Source organism: Manis javanica, chromosome 10 (assembly GCF_040802235.1).
Source record: "Manis javanica isolate MJ-LG chromosome 10, MJ_LKY, whole genome shotgun sequence".
Classification (NCBI taxonomy): Eukaryota; Metazoa; Chordata; class Mammalia; order Pholidota; family Manidae; genus Manis; species Manis javanica.
In genome coordinates, this window is record NC_133165.1 from 85554617 (window position 1) to 85568734 (window position 14118).

General features: G+C 50.3%; 1 protein-coding gene across 1 annotated transcript; it reads left to right on the forward strand.

Moving 5' to 3' along the window:
• The first annotated feature begins 1610 nt into the window (after window positions 1-1610).
• On the forward strand, window positions 1611-9726 carry LOC108401981 (keratin, type II cytoskeletal 75-like). The gene is given in 9 exon segments (XM_017668204.3): window positions 1611-3012; window positions 3015-3163; window positions 3682-3837; window positions 3840-3898; window positions 4841-4901; window positions 5251-5346; window positions 6157-6321; window positions 8019-8144; window positions 8283-9726. Coding segments are annotated over 9 exon segments (1383 nt in total). The 5' UTR covers window positions 1611-2666; the 3' UTR covers window positions 8508-9726.
• Window positions 9727-14118: the final 4392 nt, after the last annotated feature.

Genomic DNA, 14118 nt, shown 5'->3' on the forward strand with positions numbered 1-14118 from the left:
CCCTAGGAGTTGTAAACTGGGAGACCCAGATTGTGTGTGTACCTCCATATGGCCTCAGCTCCCAGTGGCTCAGCCCCAAGGAGGAACTAGCTCAGCTCCCATATGGCTTTGCTCTCAGTGTAAGCTCTAGGCGAAAGGGGCTTTATCAGCTTTGTTCACTGCTATAGCTACTGTGCCTAGAACAGTGAACACCTTGCACACAGTAGGTGCTGATAAATAGTTACAAATTAAAGGCAAGATAGTAGGAGAACTCCATCTGGGAGAAATCTAGCATACTGAGGGATTGGGGTGAGTGGCTGCGTCCGGAGTACTCTGACACTATGCCCAGGGGCTTGGCTTTGTGCACCAGTCCAGTCTGCTCCAAGGGATTACTAATCCTCTCTGTTCCCATTCAGCCTGCCCTCCTCTGGCCTTGGCCTATTTGGAAGCCAAAGCTCCTTTATGTGTCACCTACTCCCTTGGTCTTCGAAGGCATGCCTCCATGCATTCCTCTCCTCCTCCACCCATTCCTTAGCCCTGGTTGCCACCCTGGCCCAGTCTCCTTGAAATCCATCTCAGTCAAAGGCCTCAGTGTCCCTCTGAGGATGGGAGAGACCATCCTGAGCAGGGTGGGCAGGGAACAGGGAAATTGAAGAGTTTGGACCTCCCAGCCTTGGACACCAGAGTACATATCACAGTTTTTGTGTCCCTTCTTTGGGGAGAAAGATAGTCATGCAATGAGTATGGAAAACAAAGACAATTATTCTTTCCACCTAAGATGCATGCACCGCCCTCATTAGGACCTGGACACATTGGCAACAAGCTGGCAACCCAACAGGATCCTGTGATCCTCTGGCCCTGTATCAACAAATGCTGTGATTCATAGGTTCCCTTTGGAAAAGGAGACTCTCAAACAGTCTCTCGTTGGGAGAGAGGCCCACCCCCTGGCCTCAGCCCCAAGGAGGAACTAGCTCAGAGAACAGAGAACCACAGCTCTGAGTGCCAAGCTGCCATTCCAGGCAGATGAGCGTCTGCCCGCCCCTCCGTTACCTGTGTGCCTCTGAAAGGACACCTGTGTGGAAAGACCGTGGTATCTGGCTCTGGTTCCCTGAAGCTAGGCCATGCTGGTCTGCCTCACTTAGCACCCGGGGACTCAGTTTCCTCACCCGCAAAACAGAGACTGAGTGCATTTCAATTCCTCTCTCATTCTCCCATCCTTGTCCTTCCAAACCACTGCAGGAAGCCAGAAGTCAGCCAGATAAAAAACCATCTAACAATTTCGCTGTCTGTTTCCCCCCATGGTAGAGGCAAGGAAATGAGATGCAGAGAAAAGGATGAGGAGCGAGCCTGATAGACTCCTTCTAAGGTGGCGGCTGATGGGGGAAGTAGGGCTTGGTTAACAAGGAGAAAAAAGGAAATCACCTCTCCTCAGGACAGCCACTGAAGCTCTTTTAACAAAGGTTGAAGGGCTGGGATCCCTGGCCCTCAGCAGGAGAAGTAGCCAATCTGGGAGGCTCTGGGAATAAGGCACGTCAAACAGCGCCGCGGGGAGTGCTTTATTGTATAACAATTTTCCAACATTATTTAATGTGCTTCCGTTTTGTCTTCCCAACAGGAGCTGTGCCTGTTATTAAAGAAAAAGTATAATGCTCCTTACAAATCCCTGCGGGACCTGCCCCGCAGGACACACTGCTGGCACTCCATACATACTTGCTTCATTGTATCAGGAGAGAAGACTCAGCATTTACCCAGCACGTACATGTCCTACACATGGCAAAGTTGTTTTCCCACATGAATACTCTTCACAAACACCACTGTACAGACACCCAAACTGAGGCCCAGAGATATGTTGCGACTGACCCACAGTTTCACACCAACAACTCACGGCGGGGCTGGGATTGAAACCCCTCTTCCCACTCACAGCTTCTCCACAGCTGACGGGGGACCCGGTCTTAAGGCCTTTTATTAGAGTAGACAGAACATATGTGTGTGTGGGCACCCATGCCCTTCTGCTCCAGAAAATCATGTGTGACCTACACAATAGAGATGGAAACATAAGAGTATTAAATTAAAGGGGCAAAAAAACCTGGGTGGATTCCTAAGAAAGATGAGTGTGAAGCAGGATTTTCAAGATCTGGAGGGACAGCTTGGGGCAGGGGGACAGGCGCTAGGGAATAATTGCTGAGAAAATGCTCAGGAATCATTAGCATACCTAAGGAACAGGAAGGAACAGGAAACTGTGAATCAAAGTCACCTGTATTGACACAAGATGTTTGAACAGGAGGGAGTTGGTCCCAGGCCTAAGAAAGCGGTTTAGAAATAAGGCAGTGTTTTTGTGTCCATTATAAGATGTATGATTAGGACACGACTGAAAGCAATGAATGTGCTTTCCATTCATCTGCTGGTCAAGTTGTGACTGAAAAGGAGTTTCCACGTGCGGGAGGGCTGCCAGGGAACCAGCCAATGGCTTTTAGCCATTTCCAGAGGGGAGCTGAGTGTGAGATCAGGGCTGGTGATGCCTAGGGGATGCCATCAGAGGCCTCCATCAGCAGTGCTCCACCCTCACCCCCACCCGAGAAGCCCATAAAAGCCAAGGGGCCTGGGGCCCCCCAGAAGCCCTGTCTTCTCTCTCCCCCTTCACATGCACACACATCAGGAGCTCCCCTCACCAGCTTTCTTCAGCCACCATGTCCAGGCAGTCCACTATCACTTTCCAGACCAACAGCTGCAGGGGCTTCAGCGCAGCTTTGGCCACCACCCCAGCTGCTGGACACTTCCGCTTCAGCTCCATCTCTGGGGCCCACTCCTCAGGGGGCCGTGGAGGGCTGGCAAGGATGGGCACCCTGGGGACTGGCTTTGGAAGCCACAGCCTCTACAACCTGGGGGGCACCAAGCGGGTCTCCAATGGTGGGTGTGTGAGCAGCTTTCGAAGTGGCTTTGGTGGCAGGGCTGGCAGCGGGTTAGGGGTCAGCAGTGGGTTTGGCTATGGGAGAGGAGCTGGAGGGGACTATGGGGCCTCTGGCTTCCCCGTCTGCCCCCTGGAGGCATCCAAGAGGTCACTGTCAACCAGAGTCTCCTGATTCCCCTCAACCTGCAAATTGACCCCACCATCCAGAAGGTGCGGAAAGAGGAGCGGGAGCAGATCAAGACCCTCAACAACAAGTTTGCCTCCTTCATCGACAAGGTGAGCAAGGGGCTACATCTACTCCATTGGGCTGGGGTAGCACGAACTCTTGGAGAGGCCCCAGCCCAAAAGGGCAGAAACAATGCAACAATCTCCCTGTGGGAAAACACATCCACTCAGCAAGGATCTCCCAGGGAGCTGAGGCTTTTGCAAGTGGAACCCACAGGACCTGGTAGAGATTTTCCTTCATCCTCCTTGGGAGCCACGTGGGCTGGTTCAGTCAACCAGCTGTCGAGTTAGGCCGCTCTTCACTGGAAGAGTTTCCACCGAGCCAGTACAGGCATCATCGTCGAGACATACAACCCAAGAATAGAGGCCCCCCAGGGAAACCTCCCAGACCCTCTAAGCTGTTCCACGGAAGCCCTGGAAGGGCTTTCTCATTTTTACTTGGAGTTATCAGTTATATAGTTGACAGGTGGCTGTCATGTGAAAAGTATATTATTTTCCACTCCCTTATCAACTGGAGTGCCTGGCTCTGTCTCTCCAATTTCTCAAGATTTCATTCCCCGTCCCTCCAGGTGCGGTTCCCGCAGCAGAAGAACAAGGTCCTGGAGACGAAGTGGGAGCTCCTTCAGGAGCAGGGCTCCAAGGCCATGAGGCAGAGCCTGGAGCCCTTCTTTGATGCCTACATCCATGACCTCCGCCGGCAGCTGGACAGCGTCCCCACTGAGAGGGGGGCAGGCTGGACACTGAGCTGAGGAACATGCAGGATGTCGTGGAAGATTTCAAAGTCAGGTAAATGGGCAATGGGCTCCTGGTCACAGGCCCAGGACCATTTTTATGAGGACCAGAGAGGCGCAAAGCAGCAAATGTCAGTGTCAGCCTTGAAATTGGGAACTTGCAGTCATTATCCCATTAGATGAAGACAGCAAGGGGTGAGATAACAAAGGGACCCTCATCTTACGCATCACTATTAACTAGGAGCCTAATCTCATCTGTCTGTATGACAGCAAAGGGTATCTGCATCGTCTAGCAAAACATTGCTACTCTGTAAATGTAATGTTATTTCATGGTTAGTATATTATTTAGCTCTATCATGGGCTCTAATACTGAGATGGCCTGCATTTCCAGGGTGCACACCAGATTATAAAAGAGGCAATCTGTCCCACCTGGGGGAGGCAGAATTTGGCCGTCACCTGGGCTTCGCTAGGTGAGGTATCTACCAGCCAGGGATGGTCCTCACTAACCCCTTAGCTGGCTCACCCTTGGTGTCTGAGTTAAAGCTGCACCCACTTACTAGAAGCACACTGCTCAATCAGCTGCCTTGAGATTCAGCAAAAGTATATCAAGATCTACCAGGAACAGTGTCCTGAACAGTTCACCTGTTCCCACAGTCCCAGCAGGCACTTGAGGCAGCAAAAGTTTTTAGATTGGAATCGTGCATCTCTAAGAAAATGGAGTCGCGTAAGTACATATTTCTATGCCCCTCAGTTCCGTGCTCACCCTCTAGTCTCACAAAAGAGAGAAGAAAAGAACTTTCTAGAAGAATTACTCCCCTTTTATAGAGGGAGAACTAAGAGGTTAAGTGAATCCCCCAAAGCCACACGCAGGTCAGCGGAGGAACTGGAGAGGATTTGAGGTCTCTTACCTCTTGCTACACCAGTACGGGGCTCTTCAGCTGGGAAGAGCCCAGCTGAACCCTTGCTCAACAGCCACCCCCTCTCCTCTGGGTTACAGGTACGAGGATGAAATCAACAAGCGCACTGTGGCTGAGAATGAGTTTGTGGCCCTCAAAAAGGTGGGTGGAAATGTCTCTCAAAAAACAAGATTTAAAACTAAATCTTGGTGACTGGGGAGACCTGACTCTTGGGCCACCTGAGAAATGTCATATCAACCTTGAGAACTGCTGGAGAGCTCAGCCGTGCCAAAATGCTCCTTCCGGATTTATGGTCCCCCTGACCCTGCCTGGGTTTCTGTCAGCTCAGGGAATGCAAGCCTCCAGTTCGCAGCAATTGCCACCCTCAGCCCTAAACCCCAAACTCAGAGTGCACTAAAATCCAACTCAGTCAGGGAGGAGCCTGCCCAAGTTCATTCAGACTTGCTCCTTGGGGCCAGGGTCTCAGAGGAGCATGCTGTGCTCTTTCCAGGATGCAGACGCTGCCTATGTGGACAAGGTGGAGCTGGAGTCCAGGGTCAACTCTCTGACTGATGAGATCAACTTCTTATGGATGATCTTTGAGGCAGTAAGAGCCTGAAAACTCTAGAGCGCCCTCTTAGCTCTAGAGTCTGGAAAGAAAAGGATGTCATCTACATAGTTACCCAGCATTGTGCCCTAGATGCTCCAAGCTGGGGTTTGGGAGGTCATGGGGACCCAGGAGACCTGCTTGCATCTTGCCATGTAAACCTTCCTGCAGCTCTGAGGCTGCTGTCCTCACCCCATGGCATAGCAAGGAGAGAGTGCTGATGCCCCAATTTCAGGCCCCTGGTTAACGTTCCCAAGCAATCAAGGCCCACCTCTCCCTTTCATCTCCCAGAAAAGTTCAAGAAGGCAAGCTGCCCCTCAGCTCCTTGGCCAGGCTGCTTCCTGCCCTCTGAGGGTGCTTCGTTCTGGACACTGCCATTCTGAAGGCAGAGACCTGGTGGGGCCGTGGATAAGGGAGACAGACATGGGGAGTGATGAAGTCATACTGAGATGGGGGGTCAGCAGGGTCCTAAAAATCACTCAACCCTTAAGAAACTGTTTATGCTGGCCTATGTCATATTCAGCTCAACATATTTTGGATCAGAGAATACTTACCTGCCCTTCATGCCCAGAAAGCACACAGAGGGGAGTCTTGAGAAGTGAAGCTGGGGAGCACATGCCTATCAGACTGACCTATAACTCAGAAACTTCTGGAAGATTGGCGGGGGGCCCCCTAAAGTGGCTGGGAGTGCTCACAGAGGGACTGGCAGAATCCTTGCCAGGCATACCATAGAAGGGCTTCCTGCCTAGATGGGTGGTCAACCATGTGATTCTGAGATCCCTGTTTATAGAACGTTGATTGGCCCTGCAGGAGCTGTCCCAGATGCAGACCCAGGTCAGCAACACCTCCATGGTCCTGTCCATGGACAACAACTGCAGCCTGGACCTGGACAGCATAATCGCCGAGGTCAAGGCCCAGTACAAGGACATTGCCAACTGCAGCCAGGTTGAGGCCGAGTCCTGGTACCAGACTAAGGTGAGTATGGGCACTTCTGGGATGGGTTTCAGGGTTAGTGTTCTCTGAAGCCCCAAATCATCAGCCACAGGCCTCATGAAACACAAGCCCTCCATTTCTTTCAGTTTCACAGAAGCATCTTTGATCCTATGAAAACTGAGCTTGAAATATGTTTGGAAACCCAGTCATAAACACTAATATGAGGTCCAGCGATGTTGGGTGTTCAGGATAGCAACAGTCTCCACATCACTTATGATCTAGTTGAGGGCTGGGTGAGACTCCAAAACAACCAAGAAACAGTCATAAAGCTGTATCTAAAGGGTTTACATATTTGATACATATTTGTGGGCTTCTACTATATGCCAAGTAGGTTTACAGAACTGTAAATAAATAAACTGCCAATGGAGAACCTAAGGTCTGAGGGGCCATGAAGTAAATGGACAATCACAGAGGGGAAAAAGACAATATTAATAAAAAGCTTCTGAGAAGGGGTAGGTTTTCAGTCCATTTTGGAAACAGTGAGCAACAGAAGACTGCCAGTGTGGGAGGAGGTGTCCACGGCTGAGCAAGCAGTCCCATGGATCTGGAAGGCAAAAAGGAGCATTTTGTCCAAAAGGAGGTTATCAAGAAGGGGGAGATGGGTTACCACAGAGAACTACCGTCCAAAGGGGCAGATGGCCAGAAGAAGGTTTGGCTTTGGAGGGGTGCTGCGGGATGGAAGAGATGGGCTCCCTGCCGAATCTAGACCCCTTGCATAGGCAGCTGCTCACCTGCAAGCGGCCCGTCTCCCTTGCCCTGCTCTGTGCACTGCCTCAGTACCTACTGCTGCAACATGGCAGAAAGGAAGGGGCTGTCAGGTGCCGGGGCTGCCCAGCAGAGGCAGCCCCTTGGTTTCCTGCAGTCTGCTGGAGGAGACAGAGTGCATCTATTTCCCCTGAGTGAGTGGGTCTTGGACGTGCTCCCTTAGACAGACAGCTACCTGAGATGGAGGATCCTGTTACAAAGTCTTCAGAACTGTGCCCTCTACAGCTTTGGCTCCATCCAGCACCTTTTCCCTAGATGTTCTCCCTACTTCCCCAATGCTGGTATCTGGAGGGCTACCAGAATTCATGGTCACAGATGGTCTGGATAGTCAGGTCCCCATGACCAGGTATTCCCCCAGGACACCCACCAAGACACCATCTCACTTCTAGAGTTCACCATGCTCCTTCCTGCCCTGGGCCCTTCACACAGGCTGTTGCCCTGTCTTCAGTATTCCTCCCCAGCTGGCCACTTTGGTCACTGCTTTCCATCCTTCAGCACACAGCTTGAGCATCTCCATCTCTGGAAGGACTTCTCTGATGCTCCTGCCCCATTTCCATCTCTAGGTTAGATTCCCTTAATACAACCTCCTAGGACCCTAAGAGCTCATTTCCTAAGGGTCACTTCTCTCCATTTGGAACTAAAAATTTGACAATATGCTGATTCGATTAATGTCTATCTCTCTCAATAAGTTGGAGGAAGGGGTCTGATTATGCTCTTTGTGATGTTCCCATAGCCTAGTACATACCTGGCAAGCAGATGTGCTAAAAAAATGTCACCTGAATAATTGAGTGAGGGGATGTGTGAAGGGTCAGTGAATGGTCGGGCCTGCCTGTGGCACCGAGGGCAGGCTGCACATACAGGGAGTGCCCAGCCCAGGTATTATGAGGTGACTGGATCTGCTCTGATTCTATTAGTACGAGGAACTGCAGGTCACAGCGGGTAGACATGGTGATGATCTCTGCAATACTAAACAAGAGATCTCTGAGATGAACTGGATGATTCAGAGGCTGAGAGCCAAGATCAACAGTGTCAAGAAGCAGGTAGTTTGTGCAGGGCCAAGAGCTCCTCACACAAGCATTCTTTCTGGGTTTTTCTGCCATTTATTGGATGCCTACCCCAGAAACTCCACACCTCCAGCAACTGTCAGTAAAGCTCATGGCTTCCTCCTTTCCATACAGTGCTCCAGCCTGCAAATGGCCATTGCTGATGCAGAACAGCATGGAGAGCTGGCCCTTAAGGATGCATGAGCCAAGCTGGTGGACCTGGAGGAGGCCCTGAAGAAGGCCAAGCAGGACATGGCCCCGCTGCTGCAGGAGTACCAGGAGCTGATGAATGTCAAGCTAGCCTTGGGCATGGAGATCGCCACCTACCAGAAGCTGCTGGAGGGCGAGGAGGGCAGGTGAGGGCAGATGTACCAAGTCCATCCCAGCTGCCTGGGCATGCCCAGGAACTCAGACTGTGGCGGCGCCCTCTTGGCATGAAAGAGACCAAAATGCAGGTGGAATTGGGCTAACAAAGAATACAGATGAAATTTCTTTCCAGGCTAATAAATCACTATTAGACTCCCCTTTTTGAGGTACAACTGCTTTTAGCACCCCCATAGAAATCTTGGACCCAATCAGGTCCTAAATAATCAAATTCTAGCAAAGGAGAAATCTGGTTATGTGGCAGGTCTGGATATGTGGTTTGAAAGGTGCTGGGATGAGAATAAACTGTCCTCAGATTTGGGCACACTAACTAGCTATGTAATCTTAGGAAATGCAGTATCTCCTCTCTGGCTCTCAATTTTTTCAATGATGGAATAAAGAAGCCAGGTCACATGATCCTCAAAGTTCATACAGCTTTGTGCTCTGCCAGTTACCAGCTGTGTGACCAAGTATAAATTACCTCATCTCTCTATTCCTCACCTTAAAATGAGAATCACTATAGTTTCTATCTCATATGTTATTAAGAGGGTTAAAACAAGGGCATACACATGAAGCTCTTAGGACAATACATGTTACACACAAGTGTTCAATAAATGTGAGCTATCATTCAACTTAGTGGCCAAAGATATGGGCTTTGAAGTCAAATAAATCTGATGTTAAATCCAGTTTTGTTATCATAGGCAAGTTAATTAACCTCTCTGAGCTATAAAACTGAGATAATAGTACTACTTAATGGAATTGTTGAGAGAATTAATGTAGGTATATAGAAGGTAGATAATAGGAAGATAGCTATTTTTAATGTACTAAATATATGCTTGTGAATGAATGCTGGTTCTGTCCTGGAGGTGCTAAAGTAAATTACTCTAACTGCTACTACAAGAATAAATTGGTTATTGCTATTGTAATATTCACGAGTCAGACTCCTCTCCACACCTATAATGACAACAGTCCATTGTAGAGAGAGAAATCTTCTTGTTCTATGACAAGCCCTGCCTTTTCAATTGACACTAGCATATGGCTAGTTTTAATTTTTGTAAGGTGTCTACCTAGTTTAAGCCAAAAGTGTGTTTTTGAGATTATAGGTTTTACTCCTATGAACCTCAAACTCCACATTATTCCATTCATTATATTATTATTTTTAATACTACTAGTATTAAGTAATTTCAACCTCCATCATTTCTGCAATAAAAATAATAAAGTGTTCTTTAATGTGTTTAAAATAATTGCAAAAATGTCATTTCAAATGCCTACAAGCTGCTGGACAAAATAGTAACCTTCCTTCTCCTCCCAACGCCTGAGCAGAGAGGGCGTTTCTCCAGTTAACATTTGTGAGTATGACATGCTTTTGTGTCATTTGGAATGTGTATGTGGTTGAGGGCATGGGGAGGTGGCAGGTGTGCTGGAGGCATTGGAGGGTATCCCACCAATAGGGTTTGTTTTGAGAAGGTTTGAGGTTTTAAATTCACTAAAAAGGGAGCCATATTAGGAGAGTCCTTAATGTCAAAATTCTTACCTCTTTGCAAGGGAGAAAGCGCCACAGAGGGAGCAATAGGAGGTTTGCTGTAATTCTGCATTGGGGTTAGAAGACCCATGGGCCACACCTTGCATCTCCCAGGATTCCACACTTTGTTGCTGGAGTTGCAAGTCTAGCTCAGAGACAGGCTTTAGTGTAGACAGGATTTATGAAAACTCCTGGTCTGCCCTCAGCCCTTGGAGGGAGCCTTCACACTGGGCACCGGGGCATTGCCAACTAGGCAGCCCCTTCCCAGCACACTTTGGGAAGAAGCCCCACTGCTGGGCTTCACTCTGCACAATGTAACTACAGAGAGTTACCAAGGGTTTCAAAGCAGGGAGGGGGTCATTAAGCATGGCAGTTGGGAGCAGCTACTCAGCAACAGGAGAGGCATCAGCAAGCTGGCGACGTCCCATGCAATGAAGAGCAGAAGCATACCACCGTTCATAGAGCTCAGTGCTAGCATCGTGAGGCCAACAAGAATGACTTTTACAGATGACACTCTGCAAGTGAGTTTGATTTTCTTGATGCAGGATTTACAAAGACAATTGATTATAATAACCATGATCCCAGAAGCCAGAGCTCTCTGAAGCTCCCAAGTGTTATCCTTCCCTGACGTCTCTGTCTAGTGGACTCCAGAGGTTCTCAAAGCTAATTTGGGGAATGAATAGCACAACAAATTTCCTGTCTCTTGAAAGCACCTGAGAGCCTGTATTGGTTTCCTGGGACTGCTGCAACAAGGCACCACAAACTGGATGGCTTAAAACAACAAATGTATCGTGTCTGTTTTGGAGAGTAGAAATCCAAAGCTGAGGTGTCATCAGGACCACGCTCCCTCTGAGACCTGCAGGAGAGAGCCCTTCCTTGCCTCATCCAAGCCTTTGGTGGCAGCTGCCAGGCCCTGGTGGCCTTGCCTGGCATCACTTCAATCTCTGTCCCCATGATCACAGGACCATTTCCCTGCGTGTCTGTCTTCACATGAACACCTTCACATGCCAAGAACCTCTTTATAAGGACACTAGTCATATTGGATTAGGGCCCACATGAATGGTTCTATTACATTTACAAGATTCTATTTCTAAATAAGGCCACATTCATGGGTATTAGGGGTTAGGACTTCAACATATTTTTTGGAGGACATAATTCATCCCATAACAGAGTCCATTTTTAATTTCAGTGTTAAGCCCAAAGTAGGATTCTAGATGTTTAAGGCAATGGGTGGTTATAAAAGCTAGGAAAAGAGCAGGTTGGGAGGATAATAGGGGTGGACTGGCTGACCCACAGGTTCTCTGTCACTTAGTCTATCAAGTATACTCCAGCCCCACTCGGGGATTAAAGTGTGGAGGCTGGCGGACACCAGGGGAAGGGCACATGTCCCCCCTCCCACCCACTAACTTCCAGAAGGAAGGGCCACGGCAAAGCCAGCCCCACAAAGGGAGATGGGGACGGAGCTGCAGGGGAGAGTGCGATGACAGAAAGTAGAGGGCAGGTGGAGGAATGGCTCCCCAGAGAAGGCAAGTATCCATGAAGTTCTGGAAGGAGAAGGGAGGTGCCGAGTAGTGGCGGGAAGGCAGGGGGCCATTCTAGACTGGGAGGCTCCCAGTGCTGCAGCCCTAGGGAAGCAGGCTGTGGCGCAGCACAGCCATCTCATTAGGAGGGCAGGAAAATGGAAGGAGACACACAGCTGCCTGATGAGACCCCCTTGGCCCCACCCCACCAACTTCAGGCACAGGTCCTGGCCCCCCAGGTGTCTTCTCTGCTGCCCTTGACCCTGACCATGTCTCCTCTCCTCCGGCAGCTCTGGTCACCTCCAGTCACCTCCACTGTCACCAGCGGCTACAGCGGTGGCAGCAGCTATGGAAGTGGCAGCCTGGGTCTCAGTGGGGGCAGTGGCTACTCCTTCCCCACCAATGCTGGACACAGCCTGGGGGGCTCCAGCTTCAGTAGCAGTAGCAGCCGGGGCCTCAGGAGCCATGGCTCCAGTGTCAGGTTTGTCTCCACCACATCCTCTAGCTAGAAGAGCTACAAGTACTAAGTGCAGCCTCAGGCTCCCTCTCCCCTGCCCTGGCCTGGCCTGTGTGCTCTCACCTCTGGACATCTGGGTCCTTCTGCTTCTTCTCACCTCGGCAAGGCCCACTGGCACTGCTGGGAAGCCTGACATGCCAGCTGAACCCCATTCCACAGCCTAAGCCGGCCTCCGCCCTCCTGGCAGTCCCCAGCGCACTCCTCTGTTCCAAAGCCCACTCACGTTCAAAATTCAGATTCAGCTTGTGTTGCCGAGATGCCCCCTTCAGGCCCTCCTTCCTTCCCCTCCCTCCAGATGCAGAGATGGGAAGTCTGTGTCTCCCAGGCCATCTCAGTGCCGGGTTGGTAGCCCACCTGTCTGATGAGCTGCCTGCTGGGAGTGAGGGCTCCCTCTCTTCCCTCCCTGGAATGTGTCTATTAAATGCATGTGAAATGTGTTTGGTGTCCAGCCTTCTGTTTGAAATGCAGCATAGAACAATTGTCCTCTCTAGACCTCCTCCCAGCACTGGGCCCCACCCAAGAACTGCTCAGAGCGCAGCGGACCTCCCCACTTTCCCTCAGAGCTAGGAAGGCTGGACTCGGGAGATGGGAGGGATGCAGGGGAGACCTCTGGCCAGATTCCAACCTGGAGATTCTGGTCCCTTCCTCTTACCTGTCATTTGGATGCCTTCTTGGGAGGCCCACGCCCCTGGGCAGAAGCTCTGTCCAGTCTCCACACTCCTCATGTCATGCAGGGCGATGCCGTCCCTCCCAAAAACAGACTGTGTTCCGAGGACACTGACGTAGGGTGGGCAGCCCAGCCCTTGTCAGCAAAGGGGCTGATTGTTTCCTGACAGCTTCAAACTTGCAGACCTGAGCAGAGAAATAACAGGCCAGGAGAGGAGTTAAAAGTCAGCCCTGGGGGTGCTTTCACCAAGCAGAAGAGCCATTCAGGCCCATAATTGCAGGCAGCATGAGACATTCCGGAAGCTCCCACATTCCTGAGTTTATGGTCTCCTGGATCCCTCCCATCAGGCCTGGGCCCCAGCATTGTACTGAACCAGGGATGGCCCGTGTGGGATTGGAGGTAGTAGGCTCAATGCTCAGGACCATGCTCAGAGTTGGTGGCAGCTAGGAACCGTGGATCTGAAATGAAATGGTCTAGGGCGAAGGAGCAGCAAATTAAGTGGCAGGGAAGGAAGAGGCAGGCCACAAAGTAAAACAAGAAAAGATGAGCATAAAACTAGGGGCTAAAATTTGGAATGGTTAGGAGGGAGAGGGATGGTGGGAAGAAGAGAAATAACACTGAGGACAATTATTAAATGTCCCTGGTTTCCAGGGATGAGAGGAGTAATAGGTATAGTACTTTGGAGTAAAATCCTGAGGCTATTGCCCTTGGACAGACCACCTCTCCTCCATGGGCATGAGGAGCAGAGATCCTGAGCAGGCTGGCACTCACCAGCCACATGACCCCACCAAGTTTCTTAACTACTCTATGTGTCTCTAGTTTCACTTGCAAAATAAGAATATTAATAACTACCCTATGATGCTGTGTGAAGATTAAATGAGAAAACACATGTGAAGCATCTCCCATAGTAGCTGCTCAATACACTACTACACTTGTCGCCCAGCCTCACCAAGCTACTATGAGAATCAAATGACATAATGCTTGCAACTGACCTGCCACATGGTCTGACACAGGTTGAATCCTCAATAAATGGGGTTTCTTTTCTTCATAAGTGACTGTGTTGGGATGGGCATAATCAGGTGTTTAGGTTCAGAGCCCAAGACCTGGGAACCAAGAAGAGAGGAGCAGCAGGGGTGTCTGCAGTATGTGGCTGAGAACCTGGGTGGGTGGGGGGCTCGGCACCCAATCCCACGCCAGGCCCACATCCCCAGGCCTGGTCCTGCCCTGGGTAGGGTGTTCCCCAGGATGATTAGCAGGGCAGGGAGATGGGCTGTGGCCAGACATGCCATTGAGATGAGCTCAACAGAGTGGTCTTTGATCTTCTCCAGCCAAGCCCAGTTCTTGAAAAGGATAAAAGTCAAGGACAGTTTGAGAGAGCTAGC